The sequence below is a fragment of the Heterocephalus glaber genome, unplaced genomic scaffold (assembly GCF_053883595.1).
Source record: "Heterocephalus glaber isolate CG9 unplaced genomic scaffold, H.glaber_assembly_v1.0 deba00000331, whole genome shotgun sequence".
NCBI classification, from domain to species: Eukaryota; Metazoa; Chordata; class Mammalia; order Rodentia; family Bathyergidae; genus Heterocephalus; species Heterocephalus glaber.
The window spans coordinates 65,579,479-65,600,990 of NW_028258142.1; the positions used below are offsets into that span (position 1 = coordinate 65,579,479).

General features: G+C 46.9%; 1 protein-coding gene across 7 annotated transcripts in view; it reads left to right on the forward strand.

Moving 5' to 3' along the window:
* Positions 1-515: 515 nt before the first annotated feature.
* Positions 516-21,512, forward strand: part of Ralbp1 (ralA binding protein 1) — a 29,390-nt gene continuing 8,393 nt past the window's right edge. For 2 of the 7 annotated variants that reach the window (XM_087190005.1, XM_087190013.1), the window contains exons 1-5: positions 673-803; positions 2,792-2,963; positions 15,846-16,148; positions 17,974-18,432; positions 20,814-21,163. In XM_087190005.1, coding sequence (XP_087046131.1) covers positions 2,843-2,963; positions 15,846-16,148; positions 17,974-18,432; positions 20,814-21,163 — 1,233 coding nt within the window. In that variant the 5' untranslated portion in view covers positions 673-803; positions 2,792-2,842. Of the gene's footprint in view, positions 804-2,791; positions 2,964-9,423; positions 9,461-15,845; positions 16,149-17,973; positions 18,433-20,813; positions 21,164-21,512 lie in introns of those variants that run through there. The other 5 variants (XM_004853230.4, XM_013075306.2, XM_004853231.2 and 2 more) reach the window with 4 other exon arrangements.

Consider the following 21,512-nt stretch of genomic DNA (forward strand, 5'->3'; position numbering starts at 1 on the left):
GACCTGAACCCGGCCAGGGCTGTAAGGCAGGTAGGTGCTGCTTCGTTGCCGGGGAGCCGCCAGCTCCCATCCCAGGACTCGCCCGGGTATTCTGACGCGACGCTCTCCGCACAGTCCGGGCGCTCCCCTCCTTTGAGACCCCGAGCCCGCGTCCCCACCCCAAAACAGCGGCTCCATCGGGGCGGTGCGCGGGCACGTTGGACCGGTTAGGACTGCTGAGGTCCGCGTGGCACAGTGTTGACTTCGGCAGCAGCGGGACAAGCCGCCCAAGCGCTAGGACGAAAGCTCCTGCCCTCCTCAGGCCCACGTCCTCTCCCAACTAGCGCGCTTAGGCACCGGTGCCTCGGATCTCCAGGCCTCGTACTGCGCAGGCGCCTGCCGAGTACCAGTGTTCTCTCTCGCGCTCGAGTCCCACCCAGAACCGAGGGGAGAGGGGAGAGAGGGAGTCTTCTGGGTGTTGTAGTGTGCTTCCCGGATGAGCGGCCTCAGAAGGGCTCGGCGTCGGAGTCTGCAGACTACAACTCCCAGCGTGCGCAAGGACCCCGGGCGCTGTCCATGACGACCTGAGTCGTCACAGCGAAGCGACCCGGGAAGCCGGCAGCGGCGGCGGGAGGAGCAGGTGCGCGTGCGCGCCGGGCCCGGACTGCCGCCTTTCGTCCGTCACTGTAAACAGGCGGAGGCTGGGCGGGGGTGGGAATGGGGCGCTCGAGGCCGGCCCGGGGCTCAGCGAAGGAGGCGGTGGCGGTGGCGTGAGCGGGAGAGGCGGTGGAGTGTACAGTCGCGCGGCGGCAGCGGCAGCGCAGGTCAGCCGGGCGGGCGCGTGCAGGCGCGGCAGCGGCGCCCTGAGTGCCCGGAGCCCCACGCCTGTCAGGCTGCTGCGGGCTCAGGCTCAGTGTTCGGGGTCGGGGTCGATCCGGGGCCGGGCCGGGCGGGGACCGGAGCGAGCGTCCCGCTGCGCCCACCCTGCGCCCACCTGCGCCGAGGCCGGGCTCTGCGGCCCCGTCGGCGGCGGGAGGGTGGGGCCCGCGTTTCGCGTACCTCGGATCCAGGCTGGACGCGCGCTGCCCGCGGCGGGCACCGGGCTGGGACGCCTACAGGGCGCGGGCCCGACTGCAGGTCCAGCGGGGTGGACGGGCCGACCTGGAGTCCAGCATTCCCTTTCCAGGCTGTTTCCAACGATGCTTGCGCCACACGGCCTTTAATTGAGGTCAGCCCGTTGTCCTTTTCCTTCTTTCCGGTTTGCTCCGGTGGAACAGGTTTTACAGCACCTCGGTCTTCGCGGATTGCTGCTGCTGGCTCAGGTTCTGGGATTCAGCATTGCAGAGCGGCCCTCCCAGCATGCAGCGTTTGCCCCGAGGCCTGGTAGCCTTCTTGCAGATCGCTGAAATTTCAGTTCAGGGGATACCTACGTTGGGTTGGTGCACTCTTCGGCCCCCTTGGATACGCTGTCACGGAGTTCTTGTTGGAGGGAGTGGACGGGTTTGAATGCTGCAGTGCTTTTGTCATCTTTGGCAATTATTCACAAAACATTCAAGTGGTGATAAGGAATAGACCCACTTGTGGTTTGATGTTCGGGGAGACAGCCCTTCTCAAAGAAGAAATGAGACTGTAGATGAGAAATGTAGCCTTATTTTCCCTCTTTGGAATTGTGTAGGTGATCTGTTGATAATTCCTTTTTGGCATCTTCCTGAAAATAAGCTGTACTGGCAGTAGTCAGGGTAGGAAGAAAGTAGGGTAGTTCCCATTGTTCATCCCACGAGTCCCGAGGTCCAAGAGGATAGCTAGTTTAACAGTAACTACAGGCAAGTATATTTAAAAAGTACCTAGAAACTACACAAGAGAACTTAATGTTTCTTACAGATCTATAGAGGCTGTTTCCCCCCAGTTTAGATGTGGTATGAGAAAATGCACATTAACCTTAGTTTGTACAGTTATATTTGCAGAGTTGTTCGTTTGGCAGAGAGATTTGGTCCCTAACTTTATGCGAAAGTAACTTTTTCTTTTTAAAAAAAATATCCCTCATGGATGCTTATGTTTATCTAAGAAGGAACAGGGAAAATGCAAACTTTTTAACCCAGGAATTACTGTGTAACAGACTCATGGGTGAGACAGCCCCGCCTTCAGGTGGTCACGCTTCAGCTCTCAGTGGCATCGTGAACAAGTACAGGCGCATGGCCCCCCCCTCCCCAGGCCAGTGCTGGTGTTGGACCCAGGACCCAGGGCCTCAGGCATGCCAGGAGAGCTCTGCCACTGAACCACACCTCTGCCACAAATACAATGTGTCCTTAAGATTGCTTTGATGGGAGAAAGTGTGCGTGTTCAGGGATGTACAGAGGAGCTGGAGAGCAAAGATGAGATTATGGAGGGGCAGTTCCTAAGAAAACCTTTAAATAGAAAGTGATGGAAACAGCTGGACAGGCATAGAAACAGCATTTGGGTAGAAGGAACAGTGTGGGCAAAAGCGTCCAAAACTATATTGCAGGATCTGCAAGGGTATATCTAGTTAGAGTGTAAGATGGTGGGGAGACATCAAACTGGGGAGGTAGGCAGGGGCCAGACTATGGATAGAGATAGTCTTGTACACCATCAGAGAAATTTCAGCTTTTTCTTTTCTTTTGGTACTGAGGATCGACCTGGGGACCTTGCGCTTTCGAGGCAAGCGCCAGAACCACTGAGCTAAATCCCTGGCCCCTTCAGCTTTTTCTTGTAAGCAAGTAGCAGGCACTGAGACAGGACGAATAGGAGAGATCTAAACTGGCTCAACCCATTTTTAATTCCCTGTCTGTAACAGGCACTATACTAGGTACTGTATATTTTATTATACCTGAAGCTTAAGGACTTAATGACTGAGGCAGAGATTGAAGAAAGAAACTTAGACCAAAGGAAAGTTGGGACACACATGTGGCACGAGAGAGCATGGGACACTGAGGAGGAGGAAGTGTTCCACAGCTGTGGCCATTGTGGTAAGTAGCAGACAGGGCTGCAAATAGATCCTCAAAAGTGCTACCTGCCGCTCTAGGGTGTTCAGTGTTTTTTCCTATGGGTGATAGTAGGGTTTATGGATGTTACTTGGGAAAGATGCATGATAATGTTTTCACTTCAGAAAAGTCATTCTAGAATTGCAGACGATAACTTTAAGTCAGTTGGGATGCAGTTGTAGGTTAACAGCACAGATAGTTATAAAGTACAGCTTATAGGATTCAGCAACAGGTGGATTTGGGGAGTCGGGGAGAAATAACAGGATTAGGTGACCTGGATCTCACCTTGGGTAATTGAGTAGACAATGATAAAGTATACTGAGATGGAATTCAAGGAGGGGAGCAGATTTGGAGAGGAGTATTTTTTAAACTTTGGAGATGTTATTATTTTTTCCCCAGTCTTAGTGATTGAACCCAGTACCTTTGCCTTGAGCTACAGCCCCATCCCCCCTTTATTTTAAATTTTGAGACAGGGTCTCGCTAAGTCACTAAATTGCCCACGTTGGCCTCGAGCTTGTGATCCTTCTGCCTCGCCCTCCCAGAGTACCGGGATTCCACCACACCTGCTGAGCTTTGAACATAATGGGAATTATCTGTGAAACCTCAGGTGGCATCACCTGCTATGGAGTTGCATGTGTAGATTTGCATATGAGAGAGAGATGTTGATGTGCAAGTCAATAGACTGTTTTAACTGATAGCTGAAGCCTTTGGCTTAAGAAACATCACACAGGAAAAGTCGTACCAACAAGCAGATAGTTCTGGAAATAGGCCTGGAGGACAAATAGGTAGAGGAAGCTAGGTAGAGGGAAAAGAACCAGAAAAGGAAACTCCTAAATGTTCAGAGGTGTAGAAAAATCGTGAAGAAATGTCATGGAAGCCACAGTAGGGTCATTTTTACACTTGATCTTAGCCAAAAGGCCGAGAAGTGATAGTAGGGTCATTTTTAAAGGCAGCTCTACTTCACAACTCTCCAGAAAAAATAAAAACAAATAAAGGAAATCCTTGATTATTATTATTTTGGGGGGGGTACTGGGGGTCGAACTCAGGTCCTTGCGGTTGCGCAGTGGGTGGCGAAACCCAGATTTTTTTCTTTGGAGAATAAATACATCGTTTTTTTGTTTTGTTATTTTGGTACCAGGGATAGAACTCAGGACCCTGTGTTTACATGGCAGGTGGAGGAACCACTGAGCCAAACCCCCAGCCCAATAAATACATCTTAATGGTGAAGGGAAGAATGGAAACAGATGGCAGCAGAAAGTGATAAAGGATGGAGGGAAGGGTTTTTAACATGACAAAGACTTGAACCTGCTTTTCGAAAATATATTTATTGAAATTTAGTTCATATATCCATAAAATTCACCCTTTTATTTTTTATTTTAAAATTCGAGACAGAGTCTTGCCAAGTTGCTCAGGCTAACCTATAACTTTGGATCCTCTTCCGTCAGCCTCCTCAGTAGCTGGGATTATAGTCATGTACCACTGTGCCTGGCAAAATTGATCCTTTTAAAATGTACAGTTCAGTGATGTTTATTATATTCATAGAGTTTACAGCCATTACTAAAACAGTCAGTTTTTAGAAGATTTTCATTATCTTTCCAAAGGAAAACTTACTAGCTGTCTCTGCTTGCCCATTAATGTACTTTCCATTGCTGTTGTTTTGCCAGTTGTGGACATTTCATGAGTGAAATCATACGCGTGATCTTTTGTGACTGACTTCTTTCACTTAGCACATTTTCAAGGATCATCCACAATGAAGAATTCTCTATTGTCTGGATATACAGGTCGAGCATCCCTAACCTGAAAATACCAAATCCATAATGCTCTAGTGTGTGCTAGTTTGAGATTTTTGGATTAATGCCCTTCCAGTAGAGTTTATGTATATGTTCCCAGATCTCCAACTCTGAAATCTGAATCACTTCTGGCTCCAGATGTATCAGACAAGGGATACTCAGCTTGTGCCACATTTTGTTTATCCACTCATTGGTCGATGAATGTAAATTAATACTTTTTGGCTGATGTGTATAATGCTGGGTGAATATTCATGTACAGCTCTATTGTGGATATAAGTGTTCTTTCTCTTGGGTATATTCCTAGGAGTACAATTGCTGGGGTGATATAATAAAAATTTATATAGGATTAGGCTTTGTTCCTGATTCTTAGCCCAGAACTTCCAGGACCTGTGGAGTCTCCTGAAGACAGTGGTCCGTCCCTTCTTATTTGCAATTCTGCTTTCAGCTGTTAAAGTTGCCTGTACTGAGCTATCATCCACAAAAATTAAGTGGGAATTCTAGAAATAACCAGTTTATGAGTTTTAAATTGCATAGTTCTGAGGAGTGTGATGAAATCTTGGTCTGTCTCACTGGGCACATGACATCCCTTTGTCCCCCACACACACCCAGCTGTGCGCTACCTGCCTGCTAGTCACACAGCAGCCTCCTCGGTTATCAGTTCTGCTGTTGTGGAGTTGCAGCACTAGTGTTTTGATAACCCCTGTGCAGTGGCTTAACATGATGTCAGTGCCTGCACATTCACCTTGCTTCGTCTCATCACTTATGTGTTGTACTGCCTCATGCCATTGCAAGAAAAGGGTACAGTAAAGTAGGAGATTCTGAGAGATTTCGATCACATTCATGTAACTTTTATTAGTCTGTTGTTAACACTGTTCTATTTTATCATTGGTTATTGTTGCTCTCTTACTGTGCTTGTTTTATACATTAAACTCTACTGTAAGGTCTGTATGTATAGCAGAATTATAGTTTCAGGCGCCCTCCATGGTTAAGCAGGGAGTGTCTTGTTTTCTTTTTTGGGGTGCAGGTACTGGAGATTGAACTTGGGACCTTGTGCTTGCAAGGCAGGCGGCGGTGTCCTGTTGCTCTTAATAGGCCTCTTCCAGTCACGCCTGAGTTTATGCTAATAAAGTGACTGTCAGCGGGCCACTAAATAACTTCAGGAAGGGACTGCTTCCCAGAGGAGCCAACCATGTGATTGGAACTTTCTGCCCCAGCCCTGGATGGGAGCAGGTGTGTGTGTGGGGTGCACATTGAGCTCAGTCATACTTTTGAGATGGTGCCCCCATAAGACCCACTGAACAGTGGGTTTCACAGTGCTTCTGGGCTGGTCCTGGGAGGCTGTTGCATCCTACTGTCACAGGAAGGAGCTCCTGCCCCTGTGACACTCTGGTCCTCATCTGTGTAACTCTTTATTTAACTTTTCATTTGTGTCCTTTGTATCCTTTATCACCAGCTAGTACGTGTGAGTGACGTGTTTCCCTAAGTTTTGTGAGCCACTTTTGCAAATTACTGAATCTGTGTCGGAGGTTTCGGGAACCCAGATTTCTGGCTGTTTGGTGAGAAGTACAGGTGGTGGGCAGTGTGGCGCACGAGACTGGCGGCTGAGGTGAGGCAGTCTTGTGGACAGAGCCTTTAGACCTTGGGAGCCTGACTTTAATTCTTGGAAGAGGGTGTCAGAATTCAGTTGTGTTAGAGGACAGTTGGTGTCTGAAGGGTTTTGGTGTGGAAAAAAATACATGTGGTGTCAGAAGTGAGAAAATGCCTCATATGGCGACCCTGATGTTTAACATCCGTGGGTCTGATTATTGCCCAGTGCCCTTGCATGTCAGCATGGAGGACTCCCTTCAGCATGTCTTGTCGGGTATGTCTTCTGCTGATGACTTTTCTCAGCTTTTCTTTTTTTGTTTTCTTGTCTGTTTCTGAGACAAGGTCTCATGTAGCCCAGGCTGGCCTCATACTGATGGAGATCCTCCTGCCTCAGCAGGTATGTGCCGTCATGCCTGGCTTCAGTTTTTCTTAATCTAGAAAGGTCTTAATTTTTTAATCTTTTGCTTTTGAAAGATAGTCCTACCAGATAAAGAATTCTTGGTTGGCAGGATTTTTCATTCGGTGCTTTGACTGTGTCATCCCCATGCCTTCTGGCCTCTGGTTTCTGAGAAGGCAGCTGTTACCGACGAGTCACTTTATTCTCCCTTCTTTGTTTAGGATATGTCTTGGTGTGGATCTCTTTGGCTTTATCCCACTTGGAGTTGGTTGAGCTTCTTCATTGAATTGGGATGTTTGGGGCTGTTATTTCTTCCAAGATTCGTACTGCTTCCCTCTCTCTCCTTTTATGTGGATTTTGGCATGCTAAAAGAACTAAAGGAAGGGGTTAGGGATGTAGTCAGTGACAGAACACTGAACCAGCATGCTGGGAGGCCCTGGGCTTGATCCCCAGTACCATTGAAAAAGAAAGAAAGGAAGGAAGCAAGGAAGGAAGGGAGAAAACGCGAGCAAAAAGAACTAAAGGAAAGCATCAGAACTGTCATCGAAAGAGCATACCAACAAAGAGAAAGAAATTATTTAAAAATATATCAAATTCTGGCATTGAAAAGGTCAATAACGGAAATGAGAAATTCACTAGAAGGCACAACAGCTGACGTGAGCAGATGGAGTGAAGACCCAGGGACATGAAGACAGGTCAGTTAGGACAGGTCTGCCTACAGTCGGAAGGAAAGCAACACCGAAGAATGCAGGACAGCTCCTGAGAGATTTGGGACACCACCAAGCATACCCAGTCCTGACTGTCACATGCCATTCCTTAGCCTTTTCTCTCCAGACTTTTGGTCGGTGTGTTTGCCCTCTTGTCTGTTGCTCCAAGTGGCAGCAGCTATGAAGATTTATGTGCCTATAAGTGTTTTTTACAACATTCCCCTTGTCCCATAGTGCCATTCACTTCAGGGGAGTTGCAGATTAGCTGCTTTAGGGGAGATTTAAAAAGTCTTTTAAGTAGGTGTCTATAGATGGGGCAAAGCAAATATCATGATATTATAATGTGTTGCAAATGAGGTTTATTCTGCGGTACCGGTCTTGGGATATGGGCTGTTATTTTCAAGGCTGTTTTATCAAAAGTAACTTTATAGGGCTGGGGATTTAGCTCAGTGGTTTTGCCGCCTGCTGTGCAAGCGCCAGGACCCAAGTTCAATCCCCAGTACCAAAAAAAGGGTAACTTTATAAATTATTTGTCATGTTTAGTACCAGTATTTTTCCCAGGCTTCTTGTTGGCCTTTTGAGTTTATGAAATTTTTAAAATGTTGTCTTTCTGAAGGTCTTTTCAAACAATTAGGGAAAGAGAAAGAATTAAAACCCTTTCAGACCTTCAGACTTTTTATATGGGGGATGTGTTTATTCAGACACTTTTACACTCTTGCATGAATATAGGTAATAGCAGAGAAGTTGAGGTACTGAAAGTCTACAGGTGTGTTCCAGACAGAGCGCCAAGGCTGCACCTAATATACTTCCTGCTTACCAAACTAACTCTCCCTTAGTGCATTTCCCAGTTTACAAAGCGATGGTGGTCTGGGTGAGATGGAAATAAAATGATCACATTTCTCATTAAGAGCACTTAGCATTTAGTTTATTTTTTGACAAATGGATTGCTCCTGGCACATAAGGGTGAGAAGTATTTGTCTCCCCTGTACCCTGTTGCCTCAGCCATCCACGATCCCTCCCAGAGGTGACAGGGTAATACATCCATGTGCATTCTTCAGAGGTATTTTCTACTCATCCAGGTGAAAGTGTGTGTGCAGATGTGTGTACTCTACCCTAAACAGCCCTCATATGTAGACAAAGGGGCGGTGCTTGTAAAACGCCTGCTCTGTGAGGGCTGCTGGGCCTGTTTATATGTGAGTGAAGTTCCTCAAGCTGATTTGATTAGCTTGAAAGGCTATAAAATTATTTAAGAAACTTTTGGATATAAGATTGTTGAAAACAGAAATACTGGTAAAACTCATTTGGAATTATTTTCTGAACTGATACCATGGTCTAATGAAGCATCATAAAATAAAGGTTAAATTCACAAGCACCAGAAATTGAGGGCCCCTGTGTCAGGTTGAGAATAAAACTACCTACCGTTTCCCTTGTTTACAAATGAAGTGACTCAGTTATAAAACAGTATTTTTGTGTAATTGGAACTTTGCCCTAAGCTTGTTTATACATAGTGACCTTTCCCAGTTTGCCAGTGATTGGAGTGTTGATTTGAACACACGGTGGGCTCTCTGTGTCCACAGCCACGTACCCCTATGAAATGTACAGGCACCGTCCCTAAACAAGACACCACAGCACCCACTGGCGGAGCACTGACATTGTGTTACATATTATAAGCAATCCTGATTATAAGCCAGCAGGCAGATGGCTTTCCATCTATGGGGATGTGTGCAAATCCTATGAGAGTCTACATTCTAGCAGCCTCACATTTTGCTGTCTGCAGAGTTCCTGCAACCAAACCCCCTGGGGTACCAAAGGAGGATTGTATTTTTTACATCACAGCAACTTAGCCATTTGAAAAAATAATACTAAAGCTGAAAGAGAGCATCATATTTCACTCTTCTGTAACTAAAATTACTGCCTGTCTCTCTTCTTCCTCCCTCCCTCACGCCTTTGTCCTGCTACCCTAGAAGACCCATTTCACGAAGGGCTGTCATCGAAGAAAAGGTAATATTGTCGGATGTTGGAACTGAACTCGAGGCCTGTAGATGGTGCAGTGGCTGACAGTTGTTGTTTCTGTCAAATTTAAGATGTCCCAGGGCTCTTTAGTGTGTTGCCTGCAGTACCCTTGGGTGCCCTGGTACAATGCCTTTATCCAGTTCCCATTTTAACCAGTGGTGTAAATTTTTCCCTTCCATCCCCAGTTAAATTCTGATTTCAGATTTTCTTCAGAATAGCTTATATGATCATGAAATGTAGCAGGAAAGAGGCCTGCTCTTCCAAAGGAAACACCATCCTGTAAAAAGTATTATTTCATTGTTAAGTATCTTTGATATATTTTTATCAGAAAACTTTTTTTTGGTACCGGGGATTGAACTCGGGTCCTTGCACTTGCAAGGTAGGGGGTGGAACCACTGAATTAAATCCCCGGCCAGAAAACATTTTTTAAAAGAATTTTTTTTTTGATTTCCATGTTTAGAATGACTGCTACTGATAGCACTTTTGACTTTTAACTGCAAGAGCCCAATGTGATTTTCCCCTCTGGTGCTGAAGATACATGTGCAGTATACCTCTGTGGCTCAGCAGCTGTTTGTAGCACTGAATCATGTCTTTCCTAGCCTTTCACTTTGAGGTCAGGAGGTAGAATTAGCCAGGTCTTACAGGTTTCCCCTGTGTCGGTCCCCCCCCCCCCCCCCCAGGACCTTCACACTTTTAAAATGTGTGTGTGTGTTTGAGTCTGGGTCTCAGTAAGTTGCTCAGCTGGGCTTGAACTTGCAATTCTCCTGCCTCAGCCTTCCAGAGTGCTAGGATTACAGGCATGTGCTTGCCCTCATAGCCAACTCAAGTGTTCATTTTTTTGACATAGAGCATTCTGATCCTCAGTTTACAAACTTTTCTCTTAAAATCCTGGATATAATATATGGTTTTTAGATTTTAGCTGCTTCTTAGAGTTGATTTTGCATTGTCTTGTTTTTCCTGGGATGATTTATTAACTTTTCTATTTTCTTGTCAGTATTCTTTAATAATTGTCAATATAAAAAGGTATTTCATATATTATATTCCTTATGACACAGTTGTAGACTTTTCCATTTCCTAGGCGATTTTATATGTAGATCTTGTTTTAGGGATATTGTTTAATGTGTAACGGTGACAGCATGGGGAAGCTGTGTGGAGAGCCCTGTGTCACTATGAAGTTAGTGAATTTCTGAGAGTCACACCCTGGGCTCTGAAAGTTTGTTTTTAATCTTTTAATAAACACTTGAGGGTAGGGAAGAAGCTAAATAGAAGATTAAGTCTGGTGATATATGAGAAGGGTATAGAAAAAACAGAACAACCCAAGTAAAGAGTAAAACCTCTATTAAGTAGTACATCTTAAAGAGTGTTTGTAGATTTGAAAGGGTTAATTACACAGTCACATTGGGTGCTAACTGGTCTGTGGGGATGTGTGTGAGAAATGAGTCCAAACCTGTAACTGTGAATACTAGTTGGTGTTTACTAGGTCCCAGTCATGGCCTCAGATGATTGCCGTGGGAAGGATTTCGCTCTTGATGATATGGTACCTTCTAGACCTGCTTGGTCTGATAGGGTTATTTCTGTCCCATTTGTGCTCATAAGGTAAAAATAGATACATTAAGAATACTAATAATCATTTTAAGAGAAAGTCCATTTTCCCTTTTATTTTAAAAGATGTACAATTGCTCTTTATGTGGACACAGCTTTTTTATGGTTTAAGTTTAGTTAGGGTAACTTAGAAGAAAGAGTAGCTGAAGACACGCGTGGGTGCCTGTGCGTGAACGTGAGCGGCAGGCCCGCTCGCCACTTGGCTGGCAGACAGATCCCCACACTGCTGGGGAACTTCGGCCGGCCGGAGCGCTCCTTGAGCCTGAGCTATCCAGACAGGGTGCTTGGCGCTGGGCACCTGCTTTTTGCGGGGCCGAGCGTGCCCGTGTGATGAGCCTCGACAGAGTCCTGGGGTTCCCGTCTCCGTGGAGCTCTTCCTGTCCTGGAGGAGCCCAGCGTTTGCTGTGTGCCCCGAGGCGGGAGGGCCTTGGAGCTTGTGCTGGATCCCTCCAGACTTGGCCCCATCTGCCTTTTCCATTGCGGCTTTGCTTGGTTTCCATCCACGTGAGCGTTGTGAATCCCGGGCCTGGGAGGTCTTGGCGACCCAGACACGGCGCTAACAGACGCGAAGGGCCGAGCACTATTCCTGCCTCTTTCTGTACCCCATGCAGTGCTAGTTTCTTCTATTAGCTGTTTCTTATTTCAAAATAAAATCTCTAAACTGCTGTTTCTTGTCATCCTGGTTGTTGTGTTGTCTGCTAAGCTGATGTGATGGATGATCCCCAGCCCTGACTTGATATTTTCTTTTTTTTTTTTTCCAGGAAGGAGTTTTTTATCTTTTTATTTTTTTATTTATATATTAATTGGTACATTTTAGGTATACGATACATTTACATTTATCATTGGGTGCTTGTACCTGTACATGATGTTTCTTCGTTCCTACTTTTTTCCCATTTCCTGTGCACCCTTCACCCCCTCCACCCTTCCCGATTTACATAGATTTTGTTTCCTTTTTTTTTTTCTTTCTGATAATTTTTCCTTTCCTTTCTTCCCTTTCCCCTTCCCCTCACGCCACCCCTCCACCTTTGGACCTTTTCCTATTGCAAAGTATCACTTATTCATTTTAATCATTTTCATCCTTATTTACACTTTCAGTTTCTCATATTAGAGAAACTATTTGGTATTTACACATGTGTGTCCTATTTATTTCACTTAAGAGTATGGCCTCAGTGTGTATCCATTTAGCTATAAATGACTCTAGTTTCTTGTTCTTTATGTCTGAGTAGTACTCCATTTTATAAAAAAGCCACATCTTCTTTATCCAGTTTCCAGTTGATGGGCACTTGGGCTGTTTCCAAACTTTAGCTATTACAAACTGTGCTGCTATGAACATGGGTACACATATATCACTGTGGTATGATTCTTTTAATTCTTTTGGGAAGATCCCCAGCAGGGGGATAGCTGGGTCAGATGGGACCTCTAGTCCTAGTTCTTTGAGGTGTCTGCATACTGACTTGCACAGTGGTTGCACCAGTCTGCACTCCCACCAACAATGGGGAAGGGTTCCTTTCTCCCCACACCCCCGCCAGCATTTGTTATTGGTTCATTTCTTGATGGCAGCCATTCTTTCTGGGGTGAGGTGGAATCTCAGTGTTGTTTTCATCTGCATCTCTCAAATGACCAGTGATGTTGAACATTTTTTCATATATTTATTTGCTGTTTTTACTTCTTTGTCTGAGAAATGTCTGCTCATTTCAGATGCCCATTTTTGAATTGGGTCTTTGAATTTGGGGGGGGTCTGATTTTTTTCAGTTCTTTATATATTGTAGACAGTAGTCCTTTGTCTGAGGTACAGCTGCTAAAAATTTCTTCCCACATTGTAGGTTGTCTCTTAGCTCTGTTGGTACCATTTCTCTTGCAGTGCAGAAGCTTTTTAATAAGATGAGATCCCAGTTGTTGATTCTTTGTGTTAGCTCCTGTGCTGCTGAAGTTTTGTTCATAAAGTCTTTTCCTATGCCAATGTCATTGAGAGTTCTACCTAACTTATCTTCCAGCAAGTTTAGTGTTTCTGTCTTGATATTTAGCTCTTTAATCCACTTTGATCTTAGTTTAGTGCACGGTGATAGGTATGGGTCTAGTTTTAATCTTTGGCAGGTTGAAATCCAGTTTTTCCAACACCATTTATTAAACAGGCTATCTTTTCTCCAAAGAGGGTGGTTGGCTCCTTTGTCAAAGATGAGATGGCTGAGTATGTCTGGAGTTGTTTCTGCATCTTCTAATCTATTCCACTGATCATTGGGTCTGTTTCTTTGCCAGTACCATGCTGTTTTTATCACAGTAGCTTGTAGTATAGTTTCAAGTTGGGGATTTTGATACCCTCAGCCATGTCTCTGTTGCCTAGAATTGCTTTTGTTATTCTAGGTTTCTTCTGCTTCCAAATGAGTTTTTGGATTGTTTTCTCTAGTTCTGTGAAGTATATTTTTGGAATTTCAATTGGTATTGCATTAAATCTATATAGCAGTTTTGGAAGTATGGCCATTTTCACTCTATTGATTCTTCCTACCCAGGAACAAGGGATGTCTTTCCATTTTCTTTTTTTCTTTTTTTTTTGGTACTGGTGATCGAACTCAGGACTTTGCGCTTGCGAGGTTTCCATTTTCTGATAGCCTCTTTGATCTCCTTCAGAGTGCTGTAGTTTTCAGTGTAGAGGTCTTTTGCTTCCTTTGTTAGGTTGATTCCTAGATATTTCATTTTTTTTAGATGCTATTATAAAAGGAATTATTTCCCTAATTTCTCTCTCAATGGGTCTGCTATTTGCGTATAAGAAGGCTATTGTTTTTTGAGTGTTGACCTTATATCCAGCTATTCTACTGAATCTCTGACTTGATATTTTCTTAATGGAGTCTTTGGACAGAAGTCTAATTTGTCATTTTAAAATGTATAGTTAGCACTTTCTAGTACTTACTGTCTGGGAAAATCTTGGAAATTTTAAATGTTTTTAATGGTCTTTGTTTGTTTGTATTTTTTTTTTTTTGGTACCGGGGATCGAACTCAGGACCGCTTGTGAGGCGGGTGCCGGAACCACTGAGCTAAATCCTGGCCCTGTTTGTTTGTATTTTGAGATAGGACCTTGCTGTTGTAGTCCAGCTGACCTCGAATTCCCAACAGTCCTGCCTCAGCCTCTTGAGTGTGGAAATTACAGGTGTGTATCACCACGCCTGCCATTTTGTGATTTTTAGACTTTAAATTTTAGGTCTGATGTCTCGTGAGTTACATTTGTGTGTGATGTGGCACCGCGTGCTTATCCAGCTCCAGTTGTTGTAAAGGCTTTCCTTTCTTCTCAGGAGTCTCATTAAAATCAGTTAATTGTTTCTTCCTGGGCTTTTACTTTGTTGCTCTGATTATTTGCATGGTCTTCAGTCCCATACTGTCTGGATCGCTAAAGCTTTTAACCCCTTGTTGACGCCCACTGGGGCTTGGGTTCCTGATAGCATTAGCTCCAATGTGTGACGTGAAGCAAGAGAAAATCTTGGTGACTGGTAATGGAGGTCAGTGCTAGAGCACTTTCCGATCACTGCAGGGCCCTGGGTTTGATCCGGAACACATGCACACACACGCGTGCACCCCCCCACACACCATACACACTCTGCAAAACCAAACCAACACAATAAAACCTCTTATTTTTCTAGCCCTTTGCTCTCTGTCCACCTTTCAGTTGTCTTCCTTTTCAGTATATGTGCACATGTACCCATTCGCCACCTTACTGTTCAAGGATGGGTATGAGTTAGTCAAGCAGACATGTGGAGAGAAAGCCCAGTGTGGTGGTACTCCCGGGGGTTCCAGCTACTCACAGGCTGAGGCAGGAGGGTGGCAAGTTGGAGGCCAGCCTGGGTAAATTGGGGAGATCCTGTCTCAGAAAGGGGGCTGAGGATGTAGCTCAGTACTGCCTGGATTCAAGCCCCAGTACTGTTGACACGAGGGTGGGGCAGAAGGCTGGCTGGGCAGCAAAGACGGCGGGAGGCCAGGCGGGAAGCGGGGCTGGGGCCTGCTCCCTCTATTTGTGCGTCCAGGCGGACCACGGTGCAGGGGCATTGAATCGTGGGAAATAGAACGCACTTCGGAAAGTTAGTGATCTGTAATTATGCAAATCATTAGACACACCATTTAACCCCAGTAAATTAATGATATAAACTGCTCGTGGATGGTTCTGATCCATTGGTGGCAAATTTATGGCACCCGTGTTGTTTTTCTTTTAAGACAAAAGATGCTAATGTACGAGTTGCTTTTTCTAAGCTAAAACCTCAGTGCTCAGGTTTAATTGCAGTGTTGGCACCTTGCGATGAGTAAGTGGGTTTTTGGTTGCAGTCTGGGCAAACTGGCTGTGCTGTGTGACTTGTGCGAAGGGGGCATCCTTCCTCGTGATGTTTGTTAACTTCATTCATGTTGTGACCAAACAAGCATGCATAATAAATTATGGAGACTAGAACAGTGATGGCAGCCTTCTAGAGACAAGTCAGAAGAAAGCCCTCTGCATTGGTGAGTTCTTTCTAAAAGAACTCCGTACTCTGCTTAAGAGCCAGAACTCTGATTTTCATCTGGCTTACTTTGCTAACACTTGGAGATCACAGTGCTGTCACCCCAGAATGGACACGGGTGACGCCTGGGCCGTAATCTGTGGTAGCACATGGAAGGGTGTCTCAGAGGGTGTGTGTGTGTGTGCGCGTGTGTGAGAACAGTCTGGCGTGTAAGTGTAAAGCGAACTGCTGCACCGGCTTGTGTGGCGTTTCTGCTTCTAGAGTGGAGTTGGTGACCCTGGGTGTTTTCTCCGCAGAGGTATGTGATGGACAGGTGACCCCGAGGCCACCCCGTCGCTGCGCTCAGGGTGCCAGCATGACCGAGTGCTTCCTGCCCCCACCCAGCAGCCCCGGGGAACACCGCAGGGCCGAGCATGGCAGCGGGCTGACTCGGACGCCCAGCTCAGAGGAGATCAGCCCCACCAAGTTCCCCGGCCTGTACCGAACGGGTGAGCCCTCGCCGCCCCACGACGTCCTCCATGAGCCCCCGGATACCGTGTCTGACGACGAGAAGGACCATGGAAAGAAAAAGGGGAAGTTCAAGAAGAAGGAGAAAAGGAGTAAGTGCTGTTTGTCTCTCTGCTCCTGAGATGTTTTAGATAAACTTCCCCCAACCGGATGTAGTCTGGAAAGATGTCCAGTCCGAGACTTTGGTTTGATTTTTTCTGTTCTTTATTTTTCAGAGTCTGTTTTTGATACGGGAGTTGTGTTTCAGGGTCTTAATCTCACAAATAAAAATACCTAATTTCCAGAAGTGGCAGTTTTCCAGTGGATAGTTTTTGAAGTGTTTGTTCAGAATAACTTGAAAAGTGGGTCCTGGAGTTTTGCACTGACAGTCTCACTTTGTCTGCTGGGTCTGGGTGCACTTTCCTGGGTCTGTGAAGAAAGCAGTGCGGTTTTCTTAGAGGCAGCCAGGACCCCTCCCTCCACCCAGACTCTTGGGCAGCGGGAGGGAGGAGTCTAAGCAGAGGTCTTTAGGGTGTTAAGCAGAGAAGGTGACTAAGTACTTTGGATTTCATGATGCTTTTAAGTTGATTTATGCACAAATGGTGTACAGCTTGATGGGACCACGGCTCGGCCCTGAAAACAGCACTGTGGGCCTCGCAGTTCCCCTGGCCGCCTTGGAGAGGGGACCCAGCTGTCTCCTGCACGCTGCTGTACCCCGTCGTGCTGCCTGACTTACGTGGTGGGGCGTCCTTCCTCTGGTGTTGTCTCCTTGGCCCAGTGTGCTGTTCGTGAACTCACTCTTGCTGTTCCTGTGACAGCGATCTGTCCGTCTGCCTGGGTGCTTTCCTGCTGACACACTGGAGCTTCTCCTCTCTGCTGTTCTTGGTCGTTTGCTGTTTTCAGTGTTTGACTGTGATGAGTGGTGCTTCTGTGAACAGTGCACATGCGCCTTTTCGGTGCGTATGTGCACATTCTTGTTGGGCGTGCCTGCACGGAGCTAGGCCCAGTGGTGTGCACGTGTGTGTGTCTGCTGTGTGTGCCCGCGTGGTTTTGCCCCATTAGTGTTCGTGTGTGCGCGTGTCTGCCGTGTGTCCTGTGTGGCGTGCAGGCTCCCGGGCGTCAGAGAGGCTTCTGGAGTCATGGCGCCGTTTACATCCCCAGCAGTGTGAGGGCTGTGCTTTCCACCGTGGCATTTTGTCCTTCAGATATTTGCCATCTCCTCGGGGAAAGAACACAGGTAGGGAGGCTCGGGGCACCATCCTGTAGTCCCACCTGCTCAGGAGGCAGAGGCAGGAGGATCATTTGAGGCCTGCTCTCACAAGTGGACGCAAACTGAGATGACTGATGTGGTGTGAAGCAGGCGGGGTCTCGGTCAGTGCGGAAGCAGCTGGTGTGGGGACCCAGCCGCCGGGTCTGCCGTCGTCTACACAGGAGGGCGCCTCCCTGGGCAGGCCGCAGCCACTGTGTCTGCAGGGAGAACTGGCCAGCTGGCCACAGAAGCACCCGCGTGGCATGGAGGTGACGGGAGCCAGGAGCACAGAGGAAGCGGTGCAGCTGGCGTCCTGCTAACAGGGCCCAGTCCCAGCCTCCCCTGTGGGAGAAGCGCACATGAGGGGAGGATGCGGTTTCTCAGGGTGCGTTCCGTTGGGCTCTGTGTAGAGCCTGGCGCTGGCGCGCGTGTGGACTTTTGGCTCCGGGTTGCTGTACGGCACAAACCAGCGTCCGCTCCGGGGAGCTGCCAGGGTTCAGGCCGGCGCCCGTCTCCCTCTTGTGGCCGGTCGCTGTCACTGCAGTCTTCCCTGGCTGAAAGATCATTTCTTTTGCAGGGTGCCCAGGGAGGTAGTGCCGGCAGGCACTTTTTTGATGGTCCCTTTTTAGGAAGCACACAGTCTGCGGCTAAACAGTTGTCTAACGTACACCCTTGCATTGCTTTGGCAGCTGAAGGCTATGCTGCCTTCCAGGAAGACAGCTCTGGAGATGAGGCCGAAAGTCCTTCAAAGATGAAGAGGTCCAAGGGCATCCATGTCTTCAAGAAGCCCAGCTTTTCTAAAAAGAAGGATAAGGATTTTAAAATAAAAGAGAAACCCAAAGAAGAAAAGCATAAAGAAGAAAAGCACAAAGAAGAAAAACATAAAGAAAAGAAGTCCAAGGACTTGACAGCAGCTGATGTTGTTAAACAGTGGAAAGAAAAGAAGAAAAAGAAGAAGCCTATCCAGGAGCCGGAGGGGCCTCCGCTCGACGCGCCCAGCCTCAGGCCCATCTTTGGGATTCCCTTGGCCGACGCGGTGGAGAGGACCATGATGCACGATGGCGTCCGGCTGCCGGCCGTCTTCCGGGAGTGCGTGGACTACGTGGAGAAGCACGGCATGAAGTGCGAGGGCATCTACAGGGTTTCAGGTACGGCTCGCGTCGTCGCGTGCTCACCTGCACTTCTCAGAGGCAGGAAAACCGGTGCTGCACGAGGACCCTGATCTGATCGTGTCCAGGTCCCTTCCACCCCAGACTCTTCCCGCGTCCTCGGTGCTGGGCGTCCCTGCCCACAGCAGCAGCAGCGCAGCAGCGCAGCCCCTTGCGCCGGCCCTGCAGCTCACACTCAGCACTCCGTCGGCTTTTGTTTGAGAGATTGAGTTACACATCCACCTGAGGGTCTCATGCGTTTCCGGGCTGAACTAGTCTACATATATACTTAGGGTCCATAGGTTAGACAGTTTTTCCACTTAGTTGGTTCCTATGCATTTCCAGCAGGCCGAGGAAGGGCGGCTGCTCTGGATGCTTGGGGAACCCTCTGTGTGCCCCAGTAGGCAATAGGCTGTCACTTAAGCATATTTGGGCTGCACTGCTACTGCTCTAGAGGAAATAATGTAAATCAGGCAGTGAATTGGAAGTCATTGTTCCTTAGCACATAGAATGCACTTTAAACACATATTTGAGTTCGATTTTTAAGAATAATGTATGATGAGCTGCTTTATAAAATATTTAAACAGTAATGGTATAAGCTGTTCCCCTCACCCAGTCTTGGTGACCATGAAGGAGTTTTGTTTCAGGCAGAAGTTTTCCTGAAAGCTTCTGCAGGGTTGTTCAGAGGGTCCTCTTCTGCCTCTGACCTGTGTCTGAGCTGATGCGTGCACCCCTCCGGAGTGTGCCTTGCAGGGCGTCTCTGTGTGAGCTGCTCACCGAGCTGTCCCCCGCGGTGCTCCTGCAGAGCGGGCTGCTCCCCGGGGACTTGCCTTCTCGAAAGCCAGTAGTAGAACTAGTTTCTGCCGGAGAGCTTTGGTTCTCATTCATGAATCAGTTGCAGTTTAAAAACTGAAGTGAAAGACAATTTAAGTTACTTTATGTTTTTTAATTGACTTGTCTGTGTTTTCTTATTCTTTTCATTAAAGTGTACCTGACACTCTTTCTCTCTCTCCCTGGAATTCTTTACTTGAAGTGTCCAGCTTTTAAAAGTTGTTAGCATTTCCAGAGTAACAAGAAAGCAAATGTAGTCAGATTGTCTGAAGATAATCTGATTGGCTTTGTAGGCACTGTGGGTGGAAAATTAAATGTATTTAAAGCAAGTACATTATGCTGTTTTTGTTTTGTTTTGTTTTGTTTTGTTTTTTTGGTATTGGGGATTGAACTCGGGTCCTTGCGCTTGCGCAGCAGGCGGTGAAACCACTGAGCTAAATCCCTGGCCCAGCAAGTACATTATGTACATGAGATGCTGCATATCTATCTCATGTGTGTTTGACAGAGATCTTTGCTAAGAATTTCAGTTATTGTTCACCTGGTTTTATTCATTGTCATAAGAAATGGAAATTAATTTTCTAACTTTTCTGTCTCAGAGATTATGCATAAAGATTCTTATTGTTATTTTTGTATTTGGGGCCATTTGATTTTACTGTCAGTGCTGGATAAATTAAGATTTACTTATACCATTGAGAGGTTTTCATGTAAGACCAGGAATGCCAAAGCCCAAATGTGAGCTCTGTGTTGACTATAAAATGCTGTTCAGATCAGAGGACAGTTGCTGTTAGAAAGTATTAGCCTTCATTTGTGGCTTGATTCAAATAATTGGCCTGACATTTAAGCTCAGAGCTGGTTTGTACCCTAATAAGCAGCCTCTGTCACTGAACAACATCGCCTAGTGCAGGTTGGAGTGAAGACGTCGTACCTGATGCAGTGTTTGAAAAACACTCACTTCATGTGTTAGTTTCTTTCTGTCCAATAGGAAAACCCAAACAATTTGATTTTAGAAACTCAAACTTGAATTGTTTTGTTCCAGCTTTGTTTGGATTAAGAAAACACTTTAAAAATTCAGATAGAAATTAAGTGGGAACTATTGAATGGGAAATAATTTTCGAAGAATTCATTTGATAGGTAACTTACTTTTTGTATTTGTTTACAAATTTTACTTATACAAATTGACTCACCTACAACTTTTGCGAACATACACAGTGTGAGCCAGGTTGCATTTTAGGGCATCAGCCTTATGACAAGTGAGAAAAAGCAGTCGGCTCATGTTGGGTTGTGGTTCAATTCTTCCCCAGGTTCCTGTGTGGCTCCCGTTAGACTGTAAGCGCTTTGTCAGTGGGCGTTAATACATCCACCTCGCTTGCTCTCCGGAGTGCGCGCTGCCCTTTGGATGCAGCTCATCCTGCACTGCACGCTCGGAGGCAGTGCAGGCGCACAGGGAGATCTCCCCATCTGTCAGGAGGGTGGTGTCACGGTGAAGAAAGCTCTGTGTCCATTTCCTGCCCGCTCACTGTTCTCCTGTCCTCTTCTGGAAATGCCTTAAGGAATTAAGTCCAAGGTGGATGAGCTGAAAGCAGCCTACGACCGTGAGGAGTCTCCCAACCTGGAAGACTACGAGCCCAACACCGTGGCCAGCCTGCTGAAGCAGTACCTGCGTGAGCTCCCGGAGAACCTGCTTACCAAAGAGCTCCTGCCGCGCTTCGAGGAGGCATGTGGGAGGGCGGCGGAGAGCGAGAAGGTGCAGGAGTTCCAGCGCCTGCTCAGGGAGCTGCCCGAGTGCAACTGCCTCCTCGTCTCCTGGCTCGTCGTGCACATGGACCACGTCATCGCCAAGGAGCTGGAGACCAAGATGAACATTCAGAACATCTCCATCGTGCTCAGCCCGACCGTGCAGGTACCGCCTTCTGTGCGCGCCCTCGGCTCTGCGTGGGAGGCGGGCACAGTCTGACGCTTTGTTTCTGGTTGTGGTGCTACGTGGGCTTGAATCAAGGCCTTGTGTGTGCCAGGTAAGCGCTAAGCCACTGAGCTGTGGTGGACCGCAGAGCTTGTCCTTCATGATGCAGATGGCGTTGACATTTAATAAGGAGCACATTTGCTGCTTGGAGTGCAGCTGTGAAATTCGTGAGTTTGGGAGCCGGCCCCGGATGTTGGTGATGTCAGTAGTAGGGGACTCTGGGTCCTGTAACTACAGCGCTCAGCTGTAAGGTTGTAAATGTTCCAGGTATTTCATCAGGCAGCATGAT